Consider the following 26,498-nt stretch of genomic DNA (forward strand, 5'->3'; position numbering starts at 1 on the left):
TCAATTCCCCTAATAAGTAATGGGATTGACAATAGTACAATTAGGTTTATTTCAAATAGTTTGAATGATGGGACTCAATGATTAGTCATTAATGGTTCCATTCCAACTTGGAAGAAAGTCTAAAGTGGAGAACCCTAGGAATCAGTGTTTGGCCTATGCTGTTTAACATTTTTATCTATGACTTGAATGAAAGAGGAGGTGGCTTCTTGATCAAATGTGTAAATGACATGAAGCTAACAGAGAAAATCTAGGGTCAGAATCAGGATTAAAAAGATTTCGACAGGTTAGAACAGTGGGTTGAAGTTCAGAAAATGAAATTTAATAAGAACAAATGTAAAGTCTAACATTTGGACCCAAAAAATCAATTTCACAAGCAAAAGATGAGGGAGGTATGGCTAGATGGCAATTTGTCCAGAAAAACATCTAGAGGAGAATAATGGACTCCCAGTGTGATATGGGTCAACAAAATATTAGTCCCACCACAAAACAAAAACAAACAATCTAAGGTTGAAGGAAGGGATACATATTTTCTGGAATGAGGAAGGTGACAATGTCCCTGTTCAGGATTACACCTGGAGAAGTGTGTTTAATTCTGTGAACCACTTTTTAGGGAGACCCTGACAAGCTAGAATATATCTAGATGAGGGACAACAGGATGGCAAGCAGACTAGAGAATATTATATATGGAGATATCAGGTCTTCTCCAGGAGAATTTATGTATCCTGAAGACAGAGACTAAAAATAAACCCTTACCTTCTGTCTTGGAATAAATATTAAGTATTGGTGGTTCCAAGGCATAAGAGTGGTAAAGATTAGGCAATGGGGGTTAAGTGACTTGCTCAGGGTCACACATCTAGGAAGTGTCTCAGATCAGCTTGAACCCAGGACCTCCCATATCTAGGCTTGTCTCCCAATCCATTGAGTCACCTCATTGGCCCCTAACAGGGACTTTTAAAAATTGCTCTTGTATCCCCAGTAGTAACATAAATGATGATACATTAAAAGGCTCAGTAGAATAGTTTGTGCCTATCTCTAATGGGAAAATAAGGTAGTGGGATTTGTTTTTCATTTGAAGAAATGAGACTTATTTATTTGTCATTAGAAATGTGAGGGGGCAGCTGGGTAGCTCAGTGGATTGAGAACCAGGCCTAGAGATGGGAGGTCCTAGGTTCAAATCCGGCCTCAGCCACTTCCTAGCTGTGTGACCCTGGGCAAGTCACTTGACCCCCATTGCCTAGCCCTTACCACTCTTCTGCCTTGGAGCCAATACACAGTATTGACTCCAAGACAGAAGGTAAGGGTTTTAAAAAAAAAAGAAATGTGAAACGGTATATGTCTCCTGTGGGGAAAAGTCACTTGGGTGTTAGTCTGTGCATAGCTCATTTGGAGAAATATATGATAGGATATTCTATATGACCATTAGAGAATAAGTATAATATAGAGTCTGTACATGCTTTCCATGTGAAGAGAAAAGGGTGGGTTTCTTTTTCCTTAAAAAAGGATGCCCTCGGGGGCAGCTGGGTAGCTCAGTGAATTGAGAGCCAGACCTAGAGATGGGAGGTCCTAGGTTCAAATCTGACCTCAGGTACTTCCTAGCTGTGTGACCCTGGGCAAGTCACTTGACCCCCATTGCCTAGCCCTTACCACTCTTCTGCCTTGGAACCAATACACAGTATTGACTCCAAGACGGAAGGTAAGGGTTTAAAAAAAAAAGGATGCCCTCTATGAGACATTTAGGTAACTTCATAACTTCCTAGAAGAAAGGGGGTGACATTATTTTCCCATCTTTCCCTACTTCAAGCATGAGGTTAGACAACAGAAAGGACCTCCTGGTAAAACCCTTCTTGACTGGTGGTTGGGGACCTCATTACAAGAAGACCCAGAGACAGATTCAGTACTCTAACTGTAAAATCCTAGATTTTTAAAACTTCTACCCCTTACCCATTATCTCAAGCCCAGAGATGTAAAGCTCTCTTACCTGCAAGACCAGTAGAGAAGACACTCTTGGAGACAGTGACCTTGTCCTCAGATGTCCTTGACCAGTCACCAGGGGTACGCCAGCCTTTCATAGGAAAGCTGATGTCTGTGGCACCACTAGCAGGGAACTTGTGAATGCTGAGGACTGGAGAGTAAGGGAGAGAGCAAAAGGGGAGGAAAGAGATAAAGATAAATAGAGAAAAGATACAGAGACAGATGGAGAGAAGAAAGAAGGAAGAGGAGGAAAGACAGAGATATAAACAGGGAGAGAAGTAGATGGGAGAGAGGGAGAGAGGAAGGGATAGGGAGGAAAAAGAGATATGTTGGATGGCAGAATCAGCATTCAAAAATCATTGGCATCAGCTAGGTGGCTAAGTGGATAGAGATACAAAGGCTGGGGATAGGAGTTCCAGGGTTCAAGTCTGGCCTCAGACACTTCTTAGCCATGTGACCTGGGCAAGTCACTTAACCACCATTGCCTGGCCCTTACTTAGAACTTTTGCCTTAGAACTAATACATAGTTTTGATTATTATAAGATGGAAGGTAAGTGTGTGATATATGTGTGGATACATGTGTATATACACAAATATATATACATTTATATATGTATATATATATATATGTATATATCAATGGATTTGCATTGATGGGCTGGTCAGAAACTAACAAGATAAAGTTTAACAGGAACAAATGTAAAGTCCCATATGTGGCTCCAAAAAATCAATTAGAGAAGTGCATGGAGAGGGAAATGTGAGTAGACAACTGTTCATGTAAAGACATCTGGGAATTTTAGTGGATGAAAAGTTTAATATAAGTTATCAGAATACTGTAAAATGTGAGAAGGAGAGAGGGAAGAATAAAAGTCATATTTTAATATCTAGTAACCTTGGTGAAGGATGTAACACTTCCATCATCCTCTCCTTCAGTTAGACACCATCTGTAGTCCTGTGTGCCACAATGATATACTAATGTGTGTCCAAAGGAAGACATCCAGGATAGATGGGGGACTTGAGAATATGTCAATTAATAATCAATCAATTAATAATCATTATCAATTATTATTGATTATTATTACCAATCAACAATCAAATTAATGACTGAGGATGTTATTTGGAGAAGAGAAGACTTGGAAAGTGGGGCAAGGGGCAAGAACCCTGTCCTAAAATATCTAAAGGGCCATTGTAAAGAATAGGGGATAAGCTTATTCTACTTGGCCCTGTAGGAATGAACTAAGGAAACTTTTTGAGAAAGTAGGTTTTCCACAAACTTCCCAATGACCAAAGATATGCCATAATGGAATGGGAAGATAGGAACTCTCCATCACTTAAAGTATTCAAGTCTAAGGTTGATGGTAAGTGTTAGGAATACCTTGGACAGATTCCTTCCATAGGGAGGGGCAGGCTAACATGATGCTTGAGGGCCCAGCAGAAAGAGGACTAGACTTGGAATTAAAACAAAATTGTTTGAATGTCATTGTTGACACTTACTAACTCTTGCACAATTCATTTCTCCTTCTCTAAGTTTCTATGGCTCATGCTGAAGAAATACAACTCGAGTGTCTGTCCTAGAGTCATTTTCACTGGGCTTGGATAGACTAAGTTTCCTCCCCTGTAAAATAAGACTGTTGTACCAAATTCCTTGAAGCCTCTGGTATTCCATAACTCTATAGTTTGTTGTTCACAAATGGGATTTCCACTTCTACTGCTACTGCTGAAAATACACATTCTGATCTAGCCTCCTCTCTCCAGAATGAAGAGATATGGGACCCATTCAAATAAATAAAAGAAAAGAGGTCATGACAACCATTTCACCCCCCAGTGTTCAATGGAAATTGGGGAACCATGGTAAAGGAAGTCACTGAATAGCTATAAGGATTATTAGATAATGGGTTTGTGATGGAGCTGGAGCTAAACCTCAGATTTTTGGAAAGCCCCAACATGAGTAGAAGTTCTCTCTAAGCTATTCCAACAAATCCTTATTCAATGTCCCCTTGAAGGATTCCACTGAGCAGAACCTATTCCCTGATCAAACAGCCCATTCTACTTTGGCTTGGCTTATCGGAAGTCCTTCCTCCTATTTAGCCTTTCAAGGTTGTTCTGATGTCGAGCCAAGGGCAAACATTTCATAGTACTTCCTGCCATGTATCCATGTTCTAGCCAAATTAGTTCTTTTCTATCCCCTGTTCTCTTTTTGCCTTTACTACCAATTTTCTGCCTTTTCTCATACAACCCTCCCTGAGTTTAAGCAGATCTCCCTAACCCTTCATCTTCTATTTGAGATGCTCTTTTCCTTTAGTGCCAAGGAAGGGTGCCACTTCCTCCAAGGAGCCTTCCCTAACCATTCCCACTACCAAAGACAAAATTGATCTCTTCTTCCTCAAATATCACATAAGTCTTTGACTGGATCCCTACTTGTTCTTATGACACTATTTTATCCCTTAGACTTTAAACTCGAGAGCATCACTTAGGATAACTGCTATTATTATTAGTAGTAGTAGTAATAAAAATAATAAGAAGAATGATTTGTTTATTGTTTTGGATAATCATTTTTCAGTTGTGCTTGACTCTTCATGTCCCTATTTAGGGTTTTCTTGGCAAAGTTAACAGAGGGGTTTTCCATTTTCTTCTTTAGTTCAATTTCCCAGATGAGGAAACTGAGGCAGACAGGGTCATATGACTTGCCCAGGATGACACAGCTCATAAGTGAACTCAAAAAAAGGGTCTTCTTTAGACTAGGCCCAGCACTCCATTCATTACACCACCTAGCTGCCAAATAATAATGATAGCTATCATTTATAAGACATTTAAAGCACTTAATATACATTATCTCATATGATCAATGCTGCCTACATTTAACCTGGGTCAATTCAATTATTATTAAGCAATTACTACATTCAGAGCACTAGGAATATAAGGACAAAATGAAAAAACAAAAAAGCTCCTGTCTTCAGGGAGTTAATATTCTACTAAGAGGATACAATGTGCAAATAAATCTATCTATATGTATGCACATATATTATACTTTGTATATACCCACATATATTTACATACATTATAATTTGAGAAGGGAGAAAGTATTATGAATTAGTAGAAGGGGGTCAGCAGAGATGACTTCCTGTAGGGGATGACACGAGCTGATTCATAAAGCAAAGTAAGAATTTGAGGATGGGAAGAGGAGGAAAGAGGACATTTTAGGAATAGGGGATAGCCCACCATGCAAAAACATGAAGGCTTGAGATGGAAAGCTGAGTCTAGGAAAGAGCCAAGGTATCGATTGTAAATAGAATGTAGATTATTTGAAGAAGATTTCTATGAAATGAGCCAGAAAGGTGATTCAAAGCTAGATTCTGAAGGGCTTTACAAGTCAAACAGAGTTTTTATTTTATCCTAGAGGAAATAAGTGGCCAGTTAAGATGCTTGTTCAGAGGAGTTATATTTTAGGAATATTTGTGGAAGATGGATTGGAAAGGGGATAAGCTAGTTCTAGAAAACCAATTAAGAAACTATTGAAATACTCCATAGGAGTGGAAATATGGGTCAGGATTAGGGCTATAACTAGAAAAGAACAGATTCAAGGGAAGAAATCCAAAGTTTGGTAACTGATTGGACATATTGTGTCAGAAAGAGCAAAGAGTCAAGGATGTCAACCTAAGTGAATGAAAGAATGGCTAGTATATATCTATGTATGTACCAAACACAATACTCTGTATATAGTAGGTAAATTATCATTAGTAAATATTTTTAAATTATAATTTAATTAGGGAATCTAGGTGGCTCAGTCAGACCTGGAGAAGGGAGGTCCTGGGTTTGAATCTGGATTCAGACACTTCCTAGCTGGGTGACCCTGGGCAAGTCACTTAATGCCAATTGCCTAGTCCTTACTGCCCTTCTGCCTTGGAATTGACATGTAATATTAATTCTAAGACAGATGATAAGGATGAAAAAACCCTATTATTTACTTGAATTGAATCACAGAATATTAATCTTTTGTAAAGAGCTTTGGAAAATATCCAGCCCAAGTCAGAAGGACCCCATCTCTGAACAGAAATCCCTCTACAGAGTCATCCAGGCTGTTTGAAGACACTTGGTAATGGGGAGCTCATAAAATTCCTCAGACAGCAAAAGCAGTAGTAGTAAAAGTGGTAACAGCCTCTACCAGGCTCAGGAGAGACCAATATTCCAAAAAAGAGATAGGAGCTGTCCCAAAGAGTCACCAATTAACACACTGAGTGAGGAACAATCCAAGCAAAGTGATGGGGGATTGGGGACCTGCATGGCATCACTGGGGAAGCAAGGGAATAAGAATTCGATGAGAGACATCATTGGAAATCTTATTTCCTCCCTCTTATGGACACTTGCAACTAGGCCAAAATATGAGCCAGAATAGGGCCAGTTAGTTCTTGAAAATAGCAGTAGCTTCAGGGGAAAGACACGAAGTAGTCTTTGGGTCAAGGAAGCTGGAATTAAGCACTGTTTTTTTTTTTCCTGTGTAACAGCAAATGACTTCAACTCTATGCTCAGTTTCTGCTCCTATAAAATGAAGATAATCAACAAATATTTTTTAAATGACTAAAGTGTATCAGTAATGCTTTCTCACTTTACCACACAGGGTTGCTTTGAGGACCAGTGATTTTTAAACATTAAAATACTCTTGATATGTAAAATATAATTATCAATTTCCCTTTAGATTTCAACAAAATCCTCTTATAAAAATAATTTCCTGTTTCTAGAGCACTTTTACATTTTCAAAATACTTTGTTCCCAAAACTCCATGAGGCAAAGATGAATAGCATTAACCCAGTTTTCTAGAGAGGGAAACTGAGGACAGAAGATGTGAATTGGCCTACCCATGACCACACAAATAGTTAGTGGGTTTATTTAAATTCTGATCTTCTGATGTCAGATTTTTCTGCCACTAGAATGCTGAGAGGAAAAAGGAAGATTTCAAGCTGGTGGCAGAAGTGAGTTTTTAGGAGGAAATCAAGTATCCCCAGAGTCTGGTGTCAGTAGAATAAAGGAAGAAGGGTTCAAATATGCTTTTTGAAAACTCTTTACAAAAAGGATTTCAAATGGAGGCTGGATGACTACTCACTCCAGGATGTTGGAAGGGAGATTTCCTATTCATAAATATGTTGGACAGCTCCTTCCTAACTCTGAGAACCTATGATCCAACTATGGATTTTGTTTTGGCTCATTAGAGAGGGATAAAGGGACTGGATCTGGGGTGGGGGGAGCAGTTCTTGAGAAATGGTAAATATCCTGCTTATGATAATTTATTTATATACTACCAAGACTAGACTTAGAAAATGAGAGGAAATAAAGAAGGAAAGAGGCAGGACAGAGAGAAAGAAAAGCTCACCCAGATTGTCTGTCACTTGGTAGGAATCTCGGAAGTCCTTCATACGGAAGCCAATGACGTCGACAAAGTCCTCTACCAGGCGGAAGAGCTCCTTAGCATTAGGGCCCATCTGATGAGTTGGAGATGGGATAAAAGTACAGAAGGGCAGTTTCTCAGAAATAGAAGACACCTCAGAGGTCATCTAGTCCAATTCCCATCCAATGTATTCCCACCAAACCCCTCCAAGACTTCACCAATAAGTGGTGATCTAGTCTGCTCTTCAAAACCAATGATAGAGAACTTAATCTCTCTAGAAGTAGCCCATTTTACTTTCAGGCACAACTAATTATTAGAAAATGTTTCCACATTCTGAGAGAAAACCTGTCTTCTTGTGATATCCCCCCCCCCAAACCAGCATTGGTTCCTAATTCTGTCCTTTTGGGATAAGCAGAATAATCTGAGCCCTATAAGAACCCTTCCGATATTTCCAAGAATCATGTCTCCTGACTAAGCTCCATTACCTCTCATTCATTTCTGACTTAAACAGTCAAGAAATAAGGTATGCCAATCTTCAGAGACTTTTTACATATGTGCATATGTATATATTTACATATGTTACATATGAATTGATGCAACTAAAGTTACCTTTCAGGGTACAAAGGAAATCTCATCCCCTTCATAAAATAAAACTAAGGAATAATTTCCCCCAACAAAATAAAAAGGGAACAAAAAGGATAAACAAAATAAAAACAAATCTACATAATTTAAGATGTATCAGGTCATTCAAAAACTGTACCTTTTTGGCTATTGAATTATATCCTATAATTAATTACTTTGCCAACCAACTTTAATCATCTTTCCTGTTTGATTAGATCTCAAATTATATTTTAATGAGCTGGTAGTTTCTGAGCTTACAGTGTCCAGGATCTAGCTGGCAGAAGAAAGAGCAGGGCTCCTTCTGGATTAAAAAATTTGTAAAGGGTTATTTCTATATGTGGAAAATTGAAAGTTGGTTCTATACATGGCCACTTGGGTAGAGGAATGAATAAGAGTAGGGATTATTTCTGGTGAAGCATGTGTCTAGAGAAGGATAATGGGGGTTAGATCCTGTGGAAGACTTTTAGACTCCTTCTCCAGTTAGTTAAGGATTTGGGGAAAAGGAATAGGGCTTGTTTGTTTTCAGTCCATACCAGCTGGGCCTCCTCCCATTTGTCTCGGTTCTCTTCAGTCAGCAAGTTGCTTATAATCTGGACAAAGTTCTGGAAGAAAGAGGGAGAGAGTAAGATCCTAGGGAGGTTGACATCTAATTTTGACTTTGTCACAACTGGGACATACCCCTTAAGCACAATTTAGTGGATCTGTTTTTCTCATCTCACTTAGCCTCTGATGAATGATCTCCAAGTGAAGACAGTTATATAGGAGGCTGTGGGAGACACAGAGCAACAGACAAATAACCTCAAGTCCTCAGGAGATCAAAGGATGATGGAAGACAAGGTAATGATGACAGTGATGGTGATGGTACCGGTTGTTATGTTGACAGGGACGGCATCGGTGCTGGTGCTAATGATGATGTCAATGGTTATAATTGCCCTATGATAAGAGTTATAGTGATTATGGTAATGGTAATGAGGGAGTCTGATGAGAGAAATGATAGTATTGATGATGGATGATACTGGTGTTGGTGATGGTAATGGTATTTGCTATGGTCATGGCTGTGTTGAGGGTGACAGCAACTCTGATACTGATAATGATGGCAATAACACCACATAATAGTGAGGTTAATAGTGAGAGCAACCACAGTGCTGGTTATAGCAATAATGAGGGTGATCTTCAATTCCCACCCTTTGGATTTCTCCATTATGCCTCCTACCAGTAACTCCCCACCTGCTTTTCAGATTCCTTTTGTATGCTGTTTTCCTCCATTCCTCAAACTCCTCAAGGCTTTTTTATTTTCTCTTTTGCATCCACAGCACTTAGCACAGTGCCTGGAGCATAGGAATCACTTAATAGATGTTTATTGACTAACTATGATGATGTTGATCAAAGCAATGTTGATGAAAAGATGGTGGCTTTTCACAGTAATAGTAGGGATAATGATGTGATTTCAGTACTGATTATGATGTTTTCTCTTTTGAACAAACAAGATATATGTAAAGAGCTCTGCAAAACTTAAAGCATTTATAAGTGGCTGGCACATAGTAGGTGATTGATGAATACTGAGTGATTGATTGAAATGCAAGTTATTGATGTTATGGCAGTAACAAACTGTGATGATCAACAATTTAATAAGTATTTAGTAAACTCCTAAAATATGCCAACTAGGGACAACTAAGTAATGCAGTGGATAGAGAGCTAGGCCTGAAGTCAGCATTCCAATCTGGTCTCAGAAACTTCCTAGCTATATGACCACTTAATCCCAATTGCCTAGCCCTTATTGTTCTCCTGCTTTACAATTGATACTTGGTAAGGGTTTTTTAAAGATAATGTGCCAAACACTATGCTAGGCAATGACAACAATGAAATAATCCTTCAATAAACTTAACATTTTGTTGGAGATGACATGTAAACATGATGGTGATACTAGCGAGGTTAATTACAGGGCTAGTGTTTTAATGATGTTGGTGATAGGTGGCAATGGTCTCATGTTGTTGGCATGTGGTATATCAATGTTGGTGGTAATAACTGGCATTGTCATGGAAATGAAGGAATGGCAGAGATATTGTTTTTACAATTGTCTACACTGCTCACTAGAGGGGTATATTTCAGTTCCTTACTCTTGATCCCCAAATGCCCAAGAAGACTTTTCTCCAAGCCCCTTACCTGAACATCACCTGGGGTAGGGCTGTGGTAAGCTCTCCGGAAGATCTCAGTCATATTCCTTAGCATGTCAATGGTGGAGAGGAGGTCCCCACTGTAGCTTGTCCCATCCTGAGAGATCTCCACCAGTGTCTGGATCACTTCTGACACATCTTCAACTAGAATCCCCCGCTGAGCCTTTACCAGGTGTTCCCGGGTCTGTGGAAGCACGAGAATATTAGAGGCAGGAGGCTGGATGTGATGATTTGGCAAACCAATTCTCAGCATCATAGTCTCCAGCTATATGGGACCTTCGATGTCATCTAGTCCCATCTCCCAAGCACAAAGACAGCTTCTTTGACAGGTTATTTAGATTCTTTATGAAGATTCCACAGGGACTGTTGAGTCCCTCTCTTCCTGGCGAGGTTCTCTCTGGCCTGACAGTCCAATCAGATGGAATTTCAAAGGGCCTAAGGTTTCTATGCTTTGAAGCCTTGAGAAACAGAGCTTCTGAGAAACAACAGCAGCTGATCTCAAGTCCCCAAATGGCCACACTAAGAAATACCCTTTGATTTTTTTGAGCAAATGGGCAGAGGAGATCTGGTGGAGACCATTAGACCCATCAGAACCTCATATGGGGAAGTCAGGAAAAGGACTATCCTGCCCTCTCCAAAGGTAAACTTGCTACCAGTTCCTATCTGTGCCCCAGAGAAATGGAATAGAGAACACTCATGGGGAAACAGGTATAGGGATCTAAGGGAATCATGGAGTGACAATTTAAAAACTGAAAGTTACTTTGCATTGGTCCTCAGGGAAAAAAGGAAGGAAAGATTTTGAGGAAGGGTCATGGAGGGAGAGAGGAGAGGGATAGAGAAGAGAGGACACAGAATCTAGAGGACAAAGAGAAAGGGGAACAAAGAGGGAGAAAGGGAAAGAATCCTAGAATTACAGAACTTTAGATCTGGAGAGGACCCTAAAGATCACTGTGTCCATTCCCTTCATTTTACAGATGAGGAAACTGATTCCCAACCCTCAAATTAGCTTACTTGACTGAGGTCACACAGCTATTCAGCAGCAGAGGTGGGAATAGCATCCAGAACTATCAACTTGCATCCCACCACCCTTTCCACAAGCTCCCAGAATTCTAGCGATGGAAAGGTTCTTAGGGTTTATCTAGTTCAATATCCTATCCAGAACAGGGATCCCCTTTACAAAGTCAAAGACTGGAGGTATGGGAAATGAGAAAGGATAGAAGGAGAGGGGGAAACAGAAGGGAAGAGGGTAACAGGAATTGAGAAGGAAATATGAGACAGAGGCAGAGATAAAGGAACCAGCAGGAATAAAAGACAGGGAAGTTTAGTTAGAGTGTGCTAAAGCAGAAAGATAAGGCTTCCCAGAGTAAGTGGGGCTGAATCTGCATCTTAATAACAGGTAGAGAGGCAGAGTGAACAGGAGAGGGCATTCCTGGTGTAAAGAGTAGGGTAAGCAAAGTTCAGGCAGTGGGAATTCACTAAATTACAACACCAAAGACTATCAGGCCTGGAACTTACCCTAAAGACCATTTAGTCACACCTTTTCATTTTATAGATGAGGTAAAATTGAGTCCTAGAAGAAGGGGAATCACTGGCCCAAGATCACTAGTGGCATACCCTAATATATTCATATATTTAGAATGTTGGAACTGGAAGAGCTTGTAGAGATTGTCTGGCCCAAATGCAATGAATTGCCCAAAGACACACAATGAGGTAATAACAGGCAATGCAATATGCAGAATGACAAAGTTAGGTCCTAGAATGTAGAATTTCAAAGCTAGAAGGGAATCTTGATACATACAATGATAGAGCTGAAAGGGACCTCAGAGACCATTCCAGCCCAAACTCCTCATTTACAGGAAAGAAATCTAAGGCCCAGAGGTCAAATGACTTATCCAAGATCAAACACAGGGATTCACCTTCAGGTCTGCTGCCTAGAATTCTTTCTGGTATGTATAGCTTCAGGAAATTTCAGGATTTGCTCTTGAGCCCAGTGAGTGGACAGACTGTGATAGAGGATCTGACTAAATCTCTCTTGGACATGGGTGAGGGGCAGGGAGAAACTGAGTCAGGGTCAAAGAAGGATGGAGGTCCCCACCAAGGAATCATTGGTCCCTCACCATCATTTGGATATTCCGGTAGTCGATGGAAACACACTTGATGTAAGTGGGGGGCTCCCAGTTGGCGACGCCTTCCTCATCCAGCACACACTTCCTTAGGATGAGGCCTGAGATGGGATTAGGGGAAGGGAAGGAAAGGTTATGTCTCAAAGCTCTCCCCAGACGTCATCTCATCCAGTCCCCTTCTTTAGTGCGCCATCATAGAACCATAGACTCATGAAGTTGGAAAGGACCTTAAAGATTTTGAAGTCCAACCCCTTAGTTTTACAGAGGGAAAAAGTGAGTCCATGGAAGAAAAGCTCATACAACAAGGTGACCAGATCCAGGCATCCTGGTTTCCAGGCAAGGGCTGTCTGTCCTTCCCCTTGACCCCTATTTCTTTCAAAAATAACTCTGAAAAGTATAGGATGTTAACTAAATGCTAGGCATCCTTATTTTCAACGGGGTAGTTCTCAGTGTTTCTTAAGACCGCATACTCTCTAAAGGACAGACTTCAGCCCTGTCTTCCTTCTCTCTCCTCCCTCCACTACCTCTCCAGTACAGCAGCTTTTTGGAGAAGAGAACAATTTTATTTGTTATGGCTTCCAAGTGTAGAAGTAGGATCAGTGAGGGACATTATAGGGAGGCTGATTCTATTCAGCTTAAGAAAAAACTCTAACAACTGGAGCTATCTATCAATAAATGGGGGGGAAAGCTGAAAAATTATTGGGCAGGGACGTAGAAGGATTTCCTGAGTTTGGAAGGACGTTAGATTGGATTCCCTCTGAAGTCCTTTCTCACTTTGAGTCTATGATTCTACAACTGGTTGGACAAGAAGCCGGGCCCATCCCTCAGTGCCTGGCACCACCTAGAGATCCATACCTGTGGCATTTCGGGGACACCGTATGGCAGCCACATCCCCAGCTGGGGTCTCCTTCCAGACCATAGAACCTGCATTATCTTCATAGCAGATTTCATGAGGCTCTACCAAAAAAAGCAAGAGATAGATAAAATGAAAGTAGAGTGTTCCTCAGTTATACTCAGAAAAAAGAAAAGTGAAAGGAAGAGAACACAGGGAATGGGCTGGAGTTTGGCTCAATTAACTGAAGTCTAATTTGAGCTGTCATCCATACACTAAGAATAATGGCTCCCCATTTGTAGCATGACCCTCAATCCTAACTCCATGCTGAGCCCCAAATCTGGTCATAGACTGAGCCCTCATTCAGTTCCCAGACTCTTGTTAGAGAGTTTAAGAGGTGGCCAAACCCCATCAGCCCTACATTTTACCCCTATGCTGCTATAACTTGGCAAAACCATATCTCAGGAGTTCCTAAACAGCCATGGAGTTGTCCTGGTCACCCTTTTACCTCTGTGGGACTAGAGTAGAACCAACAAGGTCCTGGGCTCAATTCTCTAGCAGCCACAGGCATAAAATATCAGGCAGAAATATTGAGGGAAACCAAGTATCTCTCCATATATCTCTAAGGAATTCTTCTAAGTGATAGGGAAGGGGGGGGGAAGAAAACTGAAGTTAATGGGCAGGAATAGGAGGAGGGAGGTGGGAGGAGGGAGATGGGTACCTAGAAGGGAATATGACTCACCAGGGCACCTCCTTTGGCTGCACTGTCTGTACTCCTCCTTGGGACCCTGGCAGGCCTCACCCCCAAAGAAAGGGCCATGGCAGGCTCGATCACGCCTCTGGGTACCCCCACCACATGTAGTACTGCAGCTGCCCCAGGTGCCCCAGGCTTGCCACTTGCCATCCACTGGGAGAGTAAAATATGACAACATAGAAATACACACACACACACACAAACAAAAACAAACAAACAAACAAACAGGCAACAAAGCAGAGGCATAAATATGGAAGTGGACAGAAGGAGAGACCCAAAGATATGGAGACACACAGGAAGAGATGGAGAAAGAGAACAGATGAGTAGAATAATACATGGCAAATGTAGGCAATAGATGCAAGATAAGAGAGGCATTAGAGACCCAAGAACACAGAGGGATAGAAAGGCATGGAGCCACAGGGACAGTCACAGTTAAACAAGCAGAGAAACACCAAGGCAGATGCCCAAAAAGATAAACCAGCCAACAAATAAAAAAGACATAAAGATAGGAAGATACAAAGGATACAAATAGTGGAGAAAGAGAAATGCAGAGAATCAAAGGCTAGAACAGGAGAAGATTAAGTCCCAGCTCGGTCTATTAGGCTGAGGACTCACTTTCCACAGCCCAAACTAAAAATTTACCTTCATGAACTTAATCCATCCCACCTTGGCCCTCCCTTCTGACTATTCTGAGCCTCCCATTGGGGGATGGATACTGACCTGGGCACTGCCGGAGGAAGCAGTCTCGAGTCTCAGCCCAGTGGCCCTGGCACTCAGCCCCTCCGTAAGAGGGTCCGTTGCACTCTCTTGTACGCTGCTGGGTGCCATTGGAACAGCTGGATGAGCAGGAACTCCAGCTTGACCACTCATTCCAGTTGCCATCCACTGCCCGGCCCGGGGGGAGAAAAAGGGACAGAACACAGAGCATGAATACCTTTCTTGGGCTTACCATCCCTGGTGGAAGAGCATTTGAGGCTGCCAAGTTGCACAGATGGCTTTGGCCATTCTGATGTATCTCAGTAGTGTTTTAGAAAAACTGGAATAGGATGAGAAGGGTCAGACCCATCTGAGGGAGGTCAAAAGTAAGGGGCCAAGCAGCCAGAGTAATTGGCTATCAAAGGAAAGGTAACCAGGGGCAGAGTACCCCAAGGTGTGGTAGAGACATGAAGAGAGAGAGGTTTTTTCAGGATAAGCCAAGATGCAAGAAACAAGCTGGGGATCTGACCTGCCTTTCAATCAAGAAGATTTCTATTTCAAAGGTCAATATTATGGAATTTCTAAGCTAGAAGGTAATTCAGAAGACGTCTAGTGCAACCCATATCTAAGAAGGCATCACTTTTATAACATATCACAAATGGTCAGCCAATCCATCCTTGACTATTTCCTTGGGGAAGAAGGATCATTGACTTCTGAGGAAGTTCATTCTACTTTTGGGTAGCCTTGTTGGTGGTGACAGTGTGACACAGCATATAGAGAAGCACCCTCTAGGCCACGAGAAATCTGTGTTCAAGTCCTGCCTTTGACAAATGGTGACTGTGTGACACTAGATAAATCATTAACCACTCTCAGTACTCTAAGCAACTCTAAAATTTAAATTCTGGAGAAGATATTGAAAGGTCCTGACCAGTAGTTTTCTATATTAATGAAAACACAGGTCCAATTCTGCCATCCCAAAAAATGTTTTTAAGGAAGTTTTTCCTTCTTTCATGACTTCAGTTGCTGCTCACAAATTCCTGCCACTTGTTTGGGTTTTGCCCTCTCCAAAGTGAACAAATTCAATTCATCAGCCATAAGACAAACTTTCAAATACTTAAAGACAAATTATTATGTTCTCCCTGAGTCTCTTCTTCTCCAAGTTAAACATTCCTACTTCTTTTAATTATTTTTCAAACGACATAGGCTTCAGTCTTTTCATCAACTTTGTCACTTTCCCCTGGATGTTTTTCAGTACATCAAAACCCTTCCTAACCTTGCTTCCCACAAAGGGCCAAGGAAAAATATAGTGGGTATTTATCAACTGCCTGGCTGAAGATACTATTTGTCTGTTAATGAGAGTTCATTAACATTTCTAGCTGTCTTATCCCACTATTGATTCATGTTTCACTTGCAGACCACTAAAAGGTTTTTAACTGAACTGTTAGCTATTCATGTTCCTCCATCTTATACTTGTGGAATTGTTGGCTTTAAAAACTCAGTTGTACTTCCCAGATGTGTGACCCTGGGCAAGTCACTTGACCCCCATTGCCTAGCACTTACCACTCTTCTGCCTTGGAGCCAATACACAGTATTGACTCCAAGATGGAAGGTAAGGGTTTAAATTAAAAAAATAAAATAAAATAAAAAAAAACTCAGTGGTATGACTTTATATTTACCTCTATTAAATATGCTCTTATTAAATATGGCCTATAATTCCAATCTGTTGAGATCTTTGGGCACTCCGGTTGCTATAAAACATCGAACATTTCTGACTTTATATCAGCACACCTATTATCACCATCATAACCAACACTGTTACCACCACAAACGCCATCAACATTATCATCATGACCACCATCACCCCCATCAGAAATACTACTGTCCTCATCATTCCTACCATTCCCATTGTCTCGATCATTATCATCACCTTTGACAACATACCCACCATCAACATTACCACCATGGCAATGGCTACCATCACTATCATGTCTCTGTTATCATTACCACCGATATCTCCATTAACAATTACCACTGTCATCCTCATTGGCTGGGTCACTGTTACCATTGCCATCACTATAATGCCATCTTCACTACCACCATCAGCAGCATATCCAGCAGCAGCAGATTGCCACTAGCATCAAATGGAATTTGTTGCTTCTGTAGCAAACTCTCCCTCAGGAGGAAAAGGATGAGACAAGTGGGAGTAGTTTTTAGAGGTGAGAGACATAAATCAAACTGAGGCTCCTTGAAGGGAACTAAATTAGAGGTTATGTGAAGCCAGAGGAAGAACAAAGACTGAGCTTAGGAACAGGAATATCCATGAAATCCCAAAGACTGGCCTATCAGTTAGTTTCCTATCTCCCCTGATCCTTGGAGTTGTTAGGAGCTAGTCTGAGACCCAGTTCTAGGTGTGTTTCTTTTAAGAATAAGAATAGAAACAGGTCCCAGAATAAGAATCTTCTAGGATGGCTCCCTCATGCTATTGATTAAAGTTTATGGGGTTTAAGGCAGTTCTGGATATCCCTGCCTTTGAGAACCCTCTGATAGTGGATATCAGAGACAGGTTCTTGTACTCCAAGTGAAAGGCTACACAGATAAGAATTAGAAGATGATGGAGGGGGAATCTCTAATTATTTCATGCCTGACCCTGTAGCAGAAATGATAAGCCAGAATGGAAAGGATTCAAACCTCAGCACCAAGTACCCAGTGACCAGGACCATGAGGAGCTATTGGTGGAACGAGTACCAATTTGGCAAATTATTCTAAATCTATAGGGACAAACATGGAAGACAGCCCGAGAGACCTAAATGTGAAATTGGCAGCCTGGGGCATGGGGGGATTGGGGAATAGAGGGAGAAGTGATCCATGATAGTAGGATGGAGAGACAGAGAGACACAGAGAGTCACAGAGATAGACAGACAAAAAGACAGAAAAACAGATAGAGATGGAAGCAGAGAAAGAGACAGAGAGAAGGATGGATGAAAGATAGAGAATGTGAGTCAGAAAAACAGACACAGAGACTAAGAAATGGGAATATAGGTAAGAGATACATTAAGAAATAGAGACAGAGAGAAAGGGAGAGACAAGACTCAAAGATAAAGAGAGGATCACTGGCCATATAGAGAGACAAGGAGAGACATCTAAGGAGGATTTCTCAGCAGCCAGAGGTAGAGGGGGCAGGGAGGAGCAGAACATTTGTATTAAAGCAGTTTGCAGAGCTGGCCAGGAGCCTGCTTAATCCCCATGGCTATTTTTAAAGCTACTTCTTTTCCTCTAAGCCATTTCTCTCTGCTTTCTTTTTGTTAAGGAAACAAGTGAAGATCATGACTGCATAAAATCATGCCCATGGCATCTGGGAAAGCCCAAAGGTTCCAGTCCTTCACCTTTAATATCAGCATCGAGAGCTGATGGGTTACCTGTCTCAAGAGAAACTGTCTCATTGTCTACCTTCTTGGAGATGGGCCTAGCTGGTTCAAGGAGAGGGGAACTAGACTAGAAAAAGCTCAGGAGAAAGTAAAAATGGAGGAAAGGGATATTCCTCTGTCTTTCCATCTCACTTCTGCATTGGGATCTTCCTTAAGTAACTTCACTCCCACAACCCTACTTGCCACTTTCAGTAGGCCTACTCATGCATGCTATCTGGACCACAATGTCTCTTATGCTAAATAGTTCATTATCTGGAAAAGAATGCTAGGCCTTTAGATAAGGATGGTGTTTGTAAAGGTCCTGAGAGCTGTAAAGTTAATGATGATGGAAGGACTCTTTTTGCTTGAGCCAATATAGTTCAATACCTAGCACAATGTCTGACACACAGAAGGCCCTTAAAAGTTTGGGTAAAAGATGAATGAATTGAATAAATGAATGATGTTGGTGATGGCGATGTTACTCTGGTAATGACAAAAGATAGTCAATGATCCAACAAACATTTATTAAGCATTCCAATGTACCACTGAAAGGAAGAAATGAATAAATTTTCCCCAAATAGATCCATAAGGTATTAAGTGAAAAGAAATATCTGTAGATTTTCTATTTGGTTAATATCAAAGCATAGATAAGATTAAAAATAATGAATTCAGCATATATGTAAATATATCTGTACATACTTATACATTTTCCCCAAATTTATTCATTTCTTCCTTTCACCAGTCCCCATGGACATGCTAGAGATACATAGACAAAAATGAAACAGAAGAAAGATGGTGGTGATCGGATGATGATGATGGGTTTGAGCACCATGATGGTAAAGAAGATGGAGATCAGCTATGTCCGGCTCCCACTTGTAGCCTTTGGTCAAATAAGGTTTCCCTGTGTTAATCTGCAATTATCCATAGATCATATCCAAAGAACTTTTATATCTTCTAAGTCAGAACACTCAGACAGCAATATACTCGGTTCCCATGGCTTTGACCACTAAGTACAATGACCACTGCAAATTCAATTCCCACTTGCCAGTCAATATCAACATCTCTCTCTCTCTTAGAGGGATACTGCGGTGTCATGAATAGAATTGATGAAATGAACAGGCCTGGTTCACAAGGGTACAAGAAATACATGAAAGAGAGGCCCCTGATATCAGAGTATTTCTTTTTTTTAAATTGAAAATTTTCATTTAATTAATTAATTTAGAATATTTTCCCATGGTTAAATGATTCATGTTCTTTCCCTTCCCTCCCCCCCTCATAGCCAATGTGCAATTCCACTGGGTTTTATATATATGTATATATATATGTATATATATATATATATAATTGATCAAGACTTATTTCCATATTATTCTTAATTGCACTAAAGTGACTGTTTAGAGTCTACATCCCCAGTCATATCCCCATCGAACCATGTGATCAAGCAGTTGTTTTTCTTCTGTGTTTCTATTCCCACAGTTCTACCTCTGTCAGAGTATTTCTAAAGGGTCATCCAGTCTTTATCTCTGCCTCTATGCAAGCCCCACTCAAAGCTTATTGATTGGCTCTGCCCTATTTCCATTGACCACCCCATCTTGGCCAGAACAGCCCCTCTCCCTGACTAAGGGCACTCTCTTCCTCCAACTTACCAGGGCACAGGGCGATATTGCAGAATTTGGTCTGTTTCTCTGGACCTTCACAAGGGTTGCCTCCAAACTGAGGTGGGCGGCAGGTGCGGGTACGGTCCCGGAATCCCCTCCCACAAGTAGAGGAACACAGACTCCAGGGTGACCACTCATCCCAAGTCCCATGAACTGTGAAGAAAAGGCTGAGGTCATCAGGAGATTCTCTTGCATCTACAACATTACCAATTGTAACTACAACTCCTTTCAAGGAAGTCTGCACACTATTCATGAAAGTCAGGCTGTTCCTTCCTTAACTCCCTTTGCCTCTTGAAAACTAACTGTCATCAGAAAACCTTCCTTGATTCAGTTCACCTCTCTGATCAAACCAAGACAATGTATGATGAACTCTGTCCTGGTGTGAAAGTATACCATATATGTTTTGCATGATAATACAGATCAAATTGCTTACCAGCTCCAGAAAGAGAGAGAGAAAGGAGGAAGGAGGATAATTTAGATCCTATAACTTTGGGAAATTTATTTGGAAATTTATTACATGTAATTGGTAAAAATAAAATATCTTTATTAAAGTACACCATACTGGGTTTCCTCCTCAAACCAGCATCCCAAGGAGAGCTGAAAGGCAGCATTTATGTCTCCCCAAAGGACAGGGGCCATGTCTTTCTACTCCAAGACAATGTACCAGAAATCAAGAGTTGAGGTTTTTCTTGAACTAGAGGATCTTATATTCTAATATTCATCAGAGAGAAGACTTACCTGGACAGATAGCTGAGTTATTACATTGCCTCTGCTCCCTCAGGGGTCCACTACACTGGGTGCTATAGGATGAGGAAACGCAGAAACGGGTCCGCGTCTGCCACCCTTCGCCACAGGTAGTTGAGCAGACACTCCACGGGGACCATTCTTCTGCTGCAGGATCTCCTGTTGGGTCATGGGATATTAAAGTCAATTTCTGGCCAAAGGCAGCAAGAAAGACTTCAGGGAAGCTCAGTAGGAGACTTTTACACATGAGAATTATGAGATGATGGTCAGGCTCAGAAGACAGGTGTATAAGAGTGCTCAGGAGTCAATGGATGAATATGATGATTACAGTAGTCATAATAGTAATAAGAAGAGGAGAAAAAGAGGAGGAGAATAAGGGAAATGAAAAAGAATAAACAGAAGAAATTAGAGGAGAGAAGAAGAGGAGATGGAAGAAAAAGAGGAAAAAGCAAAGGATCTGGAGAAAGAGGAGGAGGAAGAGATGTTAACAAATAAATGGAATTTCTTCAGCCTTTTGTACTTTCATAGAACCTCAAAAGGGAGCTCAAAGACCAATATGAGCTATACTTCAACAATAATTCTCTCAAACACCACTGACAAGTGGTCTTGATTTTGCTTGATGACTTGTGCAGAAAAAGAACTCATGACCTACTGGGACAGTTCATTCCACTTTTAGATAGCTCTAATTAGTAGGAAATCTTTATGTAGAGTAAGCCTAAATCTGCTTCTCTGTAACTTCCACTCACTGTTCCTAGTTCTGTCCTCTGGGCCCAAGCAGAACAAATATAATCCTTCTTCAGTCCCTCAAATATTTGAAGACAATCTTCTTGTTCCCACTAAGGTGTCTCTTCACCAAGCTTAACAGCTTCAGGTCCCTCAAATGATCCTTCTATGGCATGGTTTGCCACATTAATTACTGTCTTCCTGGGTGAACTTTAATTTGACCTTCCTAAAAAAGAACTGAATACAGTTCTCTAAACACAGTTGATCAAGGAAAAGTACAGTGGAATTGTCACAATACCTCCCCCCACCAACCTCAGCCTGACTCTCCAGTCCTAGACATAAATCTTAATGATCTTTTTTGACTGTCATATCATAATATTAACTTGAATGTAGCCTAAAGTCCATTAAAACCTTTAGATCAGTGTCCTACTCACTATTATCTAAATATACCTTCCCATGTTATGTTTCTAGAGTTGATTTTTTTAAAAATCTAGGACAGATATTTACATTTATCTCCATTAAATTTTATCTGATTTTATCTAGTTTTCCATTCCAGATCAATGAAAGATTTTTTGACCTTTGTTCTTTTGTCCCTTTCAGTATTTGGTCACCTATAAATGTAATAAACCTGCCATCTACACAATTATTCAAGTCATGTCACTGATACAAATGCTAAGCACCACAATTTCTTGGGACACTCCACCAGAGACCTCCATCCAATTTGACATTGACCTTGGTATTAGCTAATTGATTATTCTTTGGGTGCTTTCTTGATTAGTCAAGTCTAAAACCTGGAATGGAAAGAATAGTCCAGTATGTTAAATCCAGAGAAACCAGGATTTGAATCTCAAATTTGAAGTGCTCTAAAGGGAAAATGTCATTTTTGGTAGTACCATTCCTGGCTGAGGAAGAATCATGGTCAAAGTCAGGCAAGGATGGGAAGAACTTCAGTGAGGGAGAATTGAGTAAGCTCAAAATCACTTCATCTGGGCGGGGGGGGGGGGAGATTCCTTTGATATATACATGGAATCATAGCATCTCAGAGCCATGATGAACCTCGGAGGTGGCATAGCCCAAACTATAGCTATCTCTGAAAAGCAGTCATCCAGAGACTTCTTAATGGGGAGCTCACTACCTTATGAAGCAACACACTTCTCCTTCTGACAGCTTGAATGGTTATAAAAGTTTTCCTTTGTACTTACATCAAGTTAATCTATTTCAACACAACTGACCCCAGTTCTGGTCTTTGGGGCTGCAGGGAACAAGTTAAATCCTCTTCCAAATTACAGCCCTTCAAACTTTTAATGACAACTATTATACTACCCTTAAATCATCTTTACTCCAGACAAAACTTTCCTGTTTCCATCAAAGGACTTTTATCCAGTTTTCACTCGGTGTATTATTTCCAAACCCACATATTCACTTCCTTTCATTCTGTAAATTAATCCCAAAAAATTTATCCTCGTGCCTAGAGACACTGCTGCTAAGTCTATACTGTAAGGGGGTTAAAGATAGGAAAGTGCCATCTTCTCCAAAATATTCTTAGTAGAAATTTTTGTTGTTGTGGTATAGAACTGGAGACAAAGAAGATGCCTATCTGTTGAAGGATAAATCAACAAATTGTGGTATAAATTGTAATCAACTAAGTGACGCCATAGCACACAGAGCACTAGACCTGGAGTCAAGAAGACCTGAGTTCAAATCAGACCTCAGATACTTACAAGTTATGTCACTCTTTATTTAAGTCATTTAACCTCTCCCAGTCTCTGTTTCCTCACATGTAAAATAGGGGTAATAATAGTATCTACTTCATCGAGTTGTGACAATAAAATAAGATAATATATGTAAAGCACCTCATACTAGGACTTTAAAGAACCATATAAGTGTTAGCTATTAATCACTGTACAAAGATGTAATAGAATATTAATGCATGCTAAGAAATGATGAATATGCAGAATTCAGAAAAGCATGGGAAACCTTGCATAAATAATATGGAGCATAGTAAATAGGACCAGGAAAGAATACACAGGATGACTGCAAAAATGTAAATGTTAAGAGCAAGAACAACAAAACCAAAGTCGAGTGCTATGTAACTATAATTTGGTTTTGGTCCTGAAGAAGAGATGTGAAAACTTCTTTCCTTCCCTTTCTTATAGGGACTACTGGTGTGCAACATTGCATATACTGTCAGTCTTGGTTAATATATATTTATTCCATATATAATTATATATGTATATGTTTTCTCTCCTGATATAATGGAAGATCATGAGAGTTAGCAGTGTTTCAGTCTTTGTATTTATATCTGCAGCACCTCATAGAGCTTCTAGGACACAGTGGGTACTTAATAAATTTTGGCAACTGATTAATTAATTGATGTATTGATTTTTATAGATTTTTAAAAAATTCTTTGTTGTAAGAGATGTTTCACTACAAAGGGAAGGAAGAAGAGATTAAAAATATGTTTACCTTCTGTCTTAGAATCAATACTAAGTATTGGTTCAAAGGCAGAAAAGTAGTAAGGGCTGAGAAATTGGGGTTAAGTAACTTGTCTAAGGTCACATAGCTAAGAAGTTTCTGAAACGAAATCCGAACATAGGATCTCTCATCCCCAGGCTTGGTCCTCTAACCACTGAGCTACCTAGCATACCCAAAAGGGATATTTTTTTGAAATTAAGGTAAATTAAAAAGAAAATCTATCAAAAAAAGTTTTCAAAGTTGTCTTTACTGTTGAAGTCAGAATGTAAATCAAAGTATACTATGTTTTACTTTAGTTTATTTGGGTTTTTATTTGGGGATTTTGGTTTTATATACCAAGATGAATAATATGGAAATATGTTTTGTGTGATAATATATGTATAACCCATATCAACTTGCTCATCATCCCCTAGAAGGAGGAAAGAAGGGAGGGAGGGAAACAATTTGGGTCATATAACTTCAGAAAACTTATGTGTAAAATTGTAATTACATATAATTGGTAAAAAAATGATATTATAAAAAATAAATGTGTCCTTGAATTCTAGAATATTTGGAGAAAAGAGAAAGGAGAAACATGAAAAGAAAGTAAAGGGAAAGATGAAAGTAGGTAATAGTGAGAAGAAACTCTTAAATATAGCAGCAATAAAAAAGGAAGAGATACAAATAATTAGTATCAGATTTCTAAGTTCAAGGAGTAAAAAAAATGGATCAGGATAGGGAAGATTCAAGGCCTCTAGAGCCTCAGTTAAGAGAATTTTAGTAAAGAGTTAATGCTCTGTGGCCAGTCAAAATCCCCTCATGCTGAGGGGAGGAGCTGGTGTCTGGGGGAGATCATCACAAGATAACAAATCTCAGAATCTCAGAGCTGAGAGGGATCTGAAGGTCAACTTCTGCAAGGATCCCCTTTATACCTGACAAATAGTTATCCAACCTTAATGACCAAGGTTGAAACTCAGGCCAGAGCTAAGCATCCTTCATTGGGGGTGATATTTGTATCATAACTGAGCAAGATGCCTGATGGTGGAGCTATCAGCCAGGAAAACCTAAGGTGTACCCCACCCCAAACTCCCAGAGTCTTTAGTTAAATTCAGATAGATTCGCTTGGGGTACACTCAGGCTGAGCTAAGCTGAACAGATTTCTTGTCAGAACCTGCACCCTAGTGTGCTATTTCTGAATTTCTATTACCCTTTTCCCTTGTGAATAAACTCTTGAAATAGCACACAAAATCCTGTATATGTGTGAAGCAGATAGCAGGTAGTGGGGAAGAAAGGTAAGAAAAAAGGAAAGAAGGAAGAGAGGGAGTAAAGGAAGAGGAGAAAAATGGAAGAAGGAGAGAGAGAGGAAGGCAGGAAGGAAGGAAGGGAAAGAAGAATGAAGAAAGGGAGTGAAGGAAGGGAGGGAAGGAGGAAGGGGAAAAGGAGGAAAAGAGGAAGGGGAAAGGAAGGAAGGGAGAAGGGAGAAAGGAAAGAAGGAAGGAAGGAAGGAGGGTGAAAGGGAAGGAGAGAGGGAGGAAGAAAGAGGGAGGGAAGGAGGAAGGAAGGAAAGTATGGAAGAAAGGAAAAAGATGGGGAGGGATGGGGGAAAGGAAGGAGAGAAGGAAGAAAGAAGGGAGGAAAGGGAGGAAGGAAGAGGCAGGAAAGGAGGGAAATAGGGAGAGAAAGAAACAAATATTTATTAAGTGCCCCCTATTTTCCCCATTTTACAGATGAGGAAATTGAATCTCAGAGAGGTTATGCCCAGTGTCACATAGCTAGTGTTGGAACCTGGATACCAGGTCTCCTACCTTCAAGACTAGCATTCTGCCTATTACATGGTAATGGCCCTCTTTTAGCACAGGCCATATCAGAACAGGAATCTCCTCTATAGTCCATCAATCAGTAGTTATTCAACCTTAACTTGAGGGGAAACTCACTAACTCCTCGAGGCAACTGTGCAACAGCTATGATGCTGAGGTCCTGCTTCTAGCCTTTATCCCAGAATAGCAATCCCCTAGGGGATGCTTTCGTGGGTGCTGAAACTACAGCTGCTGAAGACCTAGAAAAGAACATTTTTAACATCAAAATCTTTGGCACTTCGGTTCAATAGAAACTGATAGGATTTAATCAAAGGAAATTGCTTTTAAGAAGAAGCAAAACCATCCGCTTTGCTGCTAAACTCTCAGGACCAGGGGACCTTTCCATTTACCTCGCAGCTAAAACCTCCTATATATACTGTCTCCCTCATTAGAATGTGAGCTCCTTGAGGGCAGGGACTATTACTTTTCATCTGTTTTATCTCTAGGAAGCTGGTGCTGCAGTGGTTAGAGTGCTGAGCTTGGAGTCAGGAAAATCTAAATTTAAATCTGACCTCAAACATTCTTATTAGCTTAGTGACCTTGAGTAAATCACTTAAGTTCTGTTTTCCTTGGTTTCCTCAACTGTAAAAAGGTGATAATAGCATTGCAGTTATAAGGATCAAAGATAAAATTTGTAAATCATCTGGCACATAGTAGTCACCATATAAATGTTAGCTATTATTCTTTAGCATAATGTTTTGCACAGAGTAAAGACTTAATAATTTAATTTTTTCTTTCATTTATTCATTCAAATCCTTCCTCATACTGAGATGAAATCTGCATCCCTCCAAGTTCCTCCCATTATTGTTGCCCCCGCCTTCTGGGATCAAGCAGAGTAAGTCAAAATCGTCTTCCACATGACTACCTTTCAAATACTTGGGGACAAGTATCATATTCTCATTAAATCTTTTCTTCTCCAGTCTAAAAATTGCCCATTCCTTCCATCTACCCCCTTATTAAGTTGCTTTGGGTCATCCTTCTGTCTCTGGACCTGAATCAGCTTATTATTAATGCATTTTTTCTTTTTAAAACCTTACTTTCTATCTTAGAATCAATAATGTATACTAGTTCCAAGGCAGAAGAGCAGTAAGAGCTAAGCAGTTGGGCA

At 40.3% G+C, this 26,498-nt stretch overlaps 1 protein-coding gene across 7 annotated transcripts in view; it reads right to left on the reverse strand.

Moving 5' to 3' along the window:
* Nucleotides 1-26,498, reverse strand: part of ADGRB1 (adhesion G protein-coupled receptor B1) — a 290,949-nt gene that overhangs the window by 152,202 nt on the left and 112,249 nt on the right. For all 7 annotated transcript variants that reach the window (XM_056820734.1, XM_056820738.1, XM_056820736.1 and 4 more), the window contains 10 exons: nt 20,352-20,516; nt 19,602-19,766; nt 14,576-14,740; nt 13,844-14,008; nt 13,125-13,226; nt 12,264-12,370; nt 10,136-10,330; nt 8,506-8,574; nt 7,337-7,445; nt 1,979-2,122 (listed from right to left, as the gene is read on the reverse strand). In XM_056820734.1, the coding sequence (XP_056676712.1) occupies nt 1,979-2,122; nt 7,337-7,445; nt 8,506-8,574; nt 10,136-10,330; nt 12,264-12,370; nt 13,125-13,226; nt 13,844-14,008; nt 14,576-14,740; nt 19,602-19,766; nt 20,352-20,516 (1,386 nt within the window). The remainder of the gene's footprint in view (nt 1-1,978; nt 2,123-7,336; nt 7,446-8,505; nt 8,575-10,135; nt 10,331-12,263; nt 12,371-13,124; nt 13,227-13,843; nt 14,009-14,575; nt 14,741-19,601; nt 19,767-20,351; nt 20,517-26,498) is intronic.

The sequence above is a fragment of the Monodelphis domestica genome, chromosome 3 (assembly GCF_027887165.1).
Source record: "Monodelphis domestica isolate mMonDom1 chromosome 3, mMonDom1.pri, whole genome shotgun sequence".
Lineage (NCBI taxonomy): Eukaryota > Metazoa > Chordata > Mammalia > Didelphimorphia > Didelphidae > Monodelphis > Monodelphis domestica.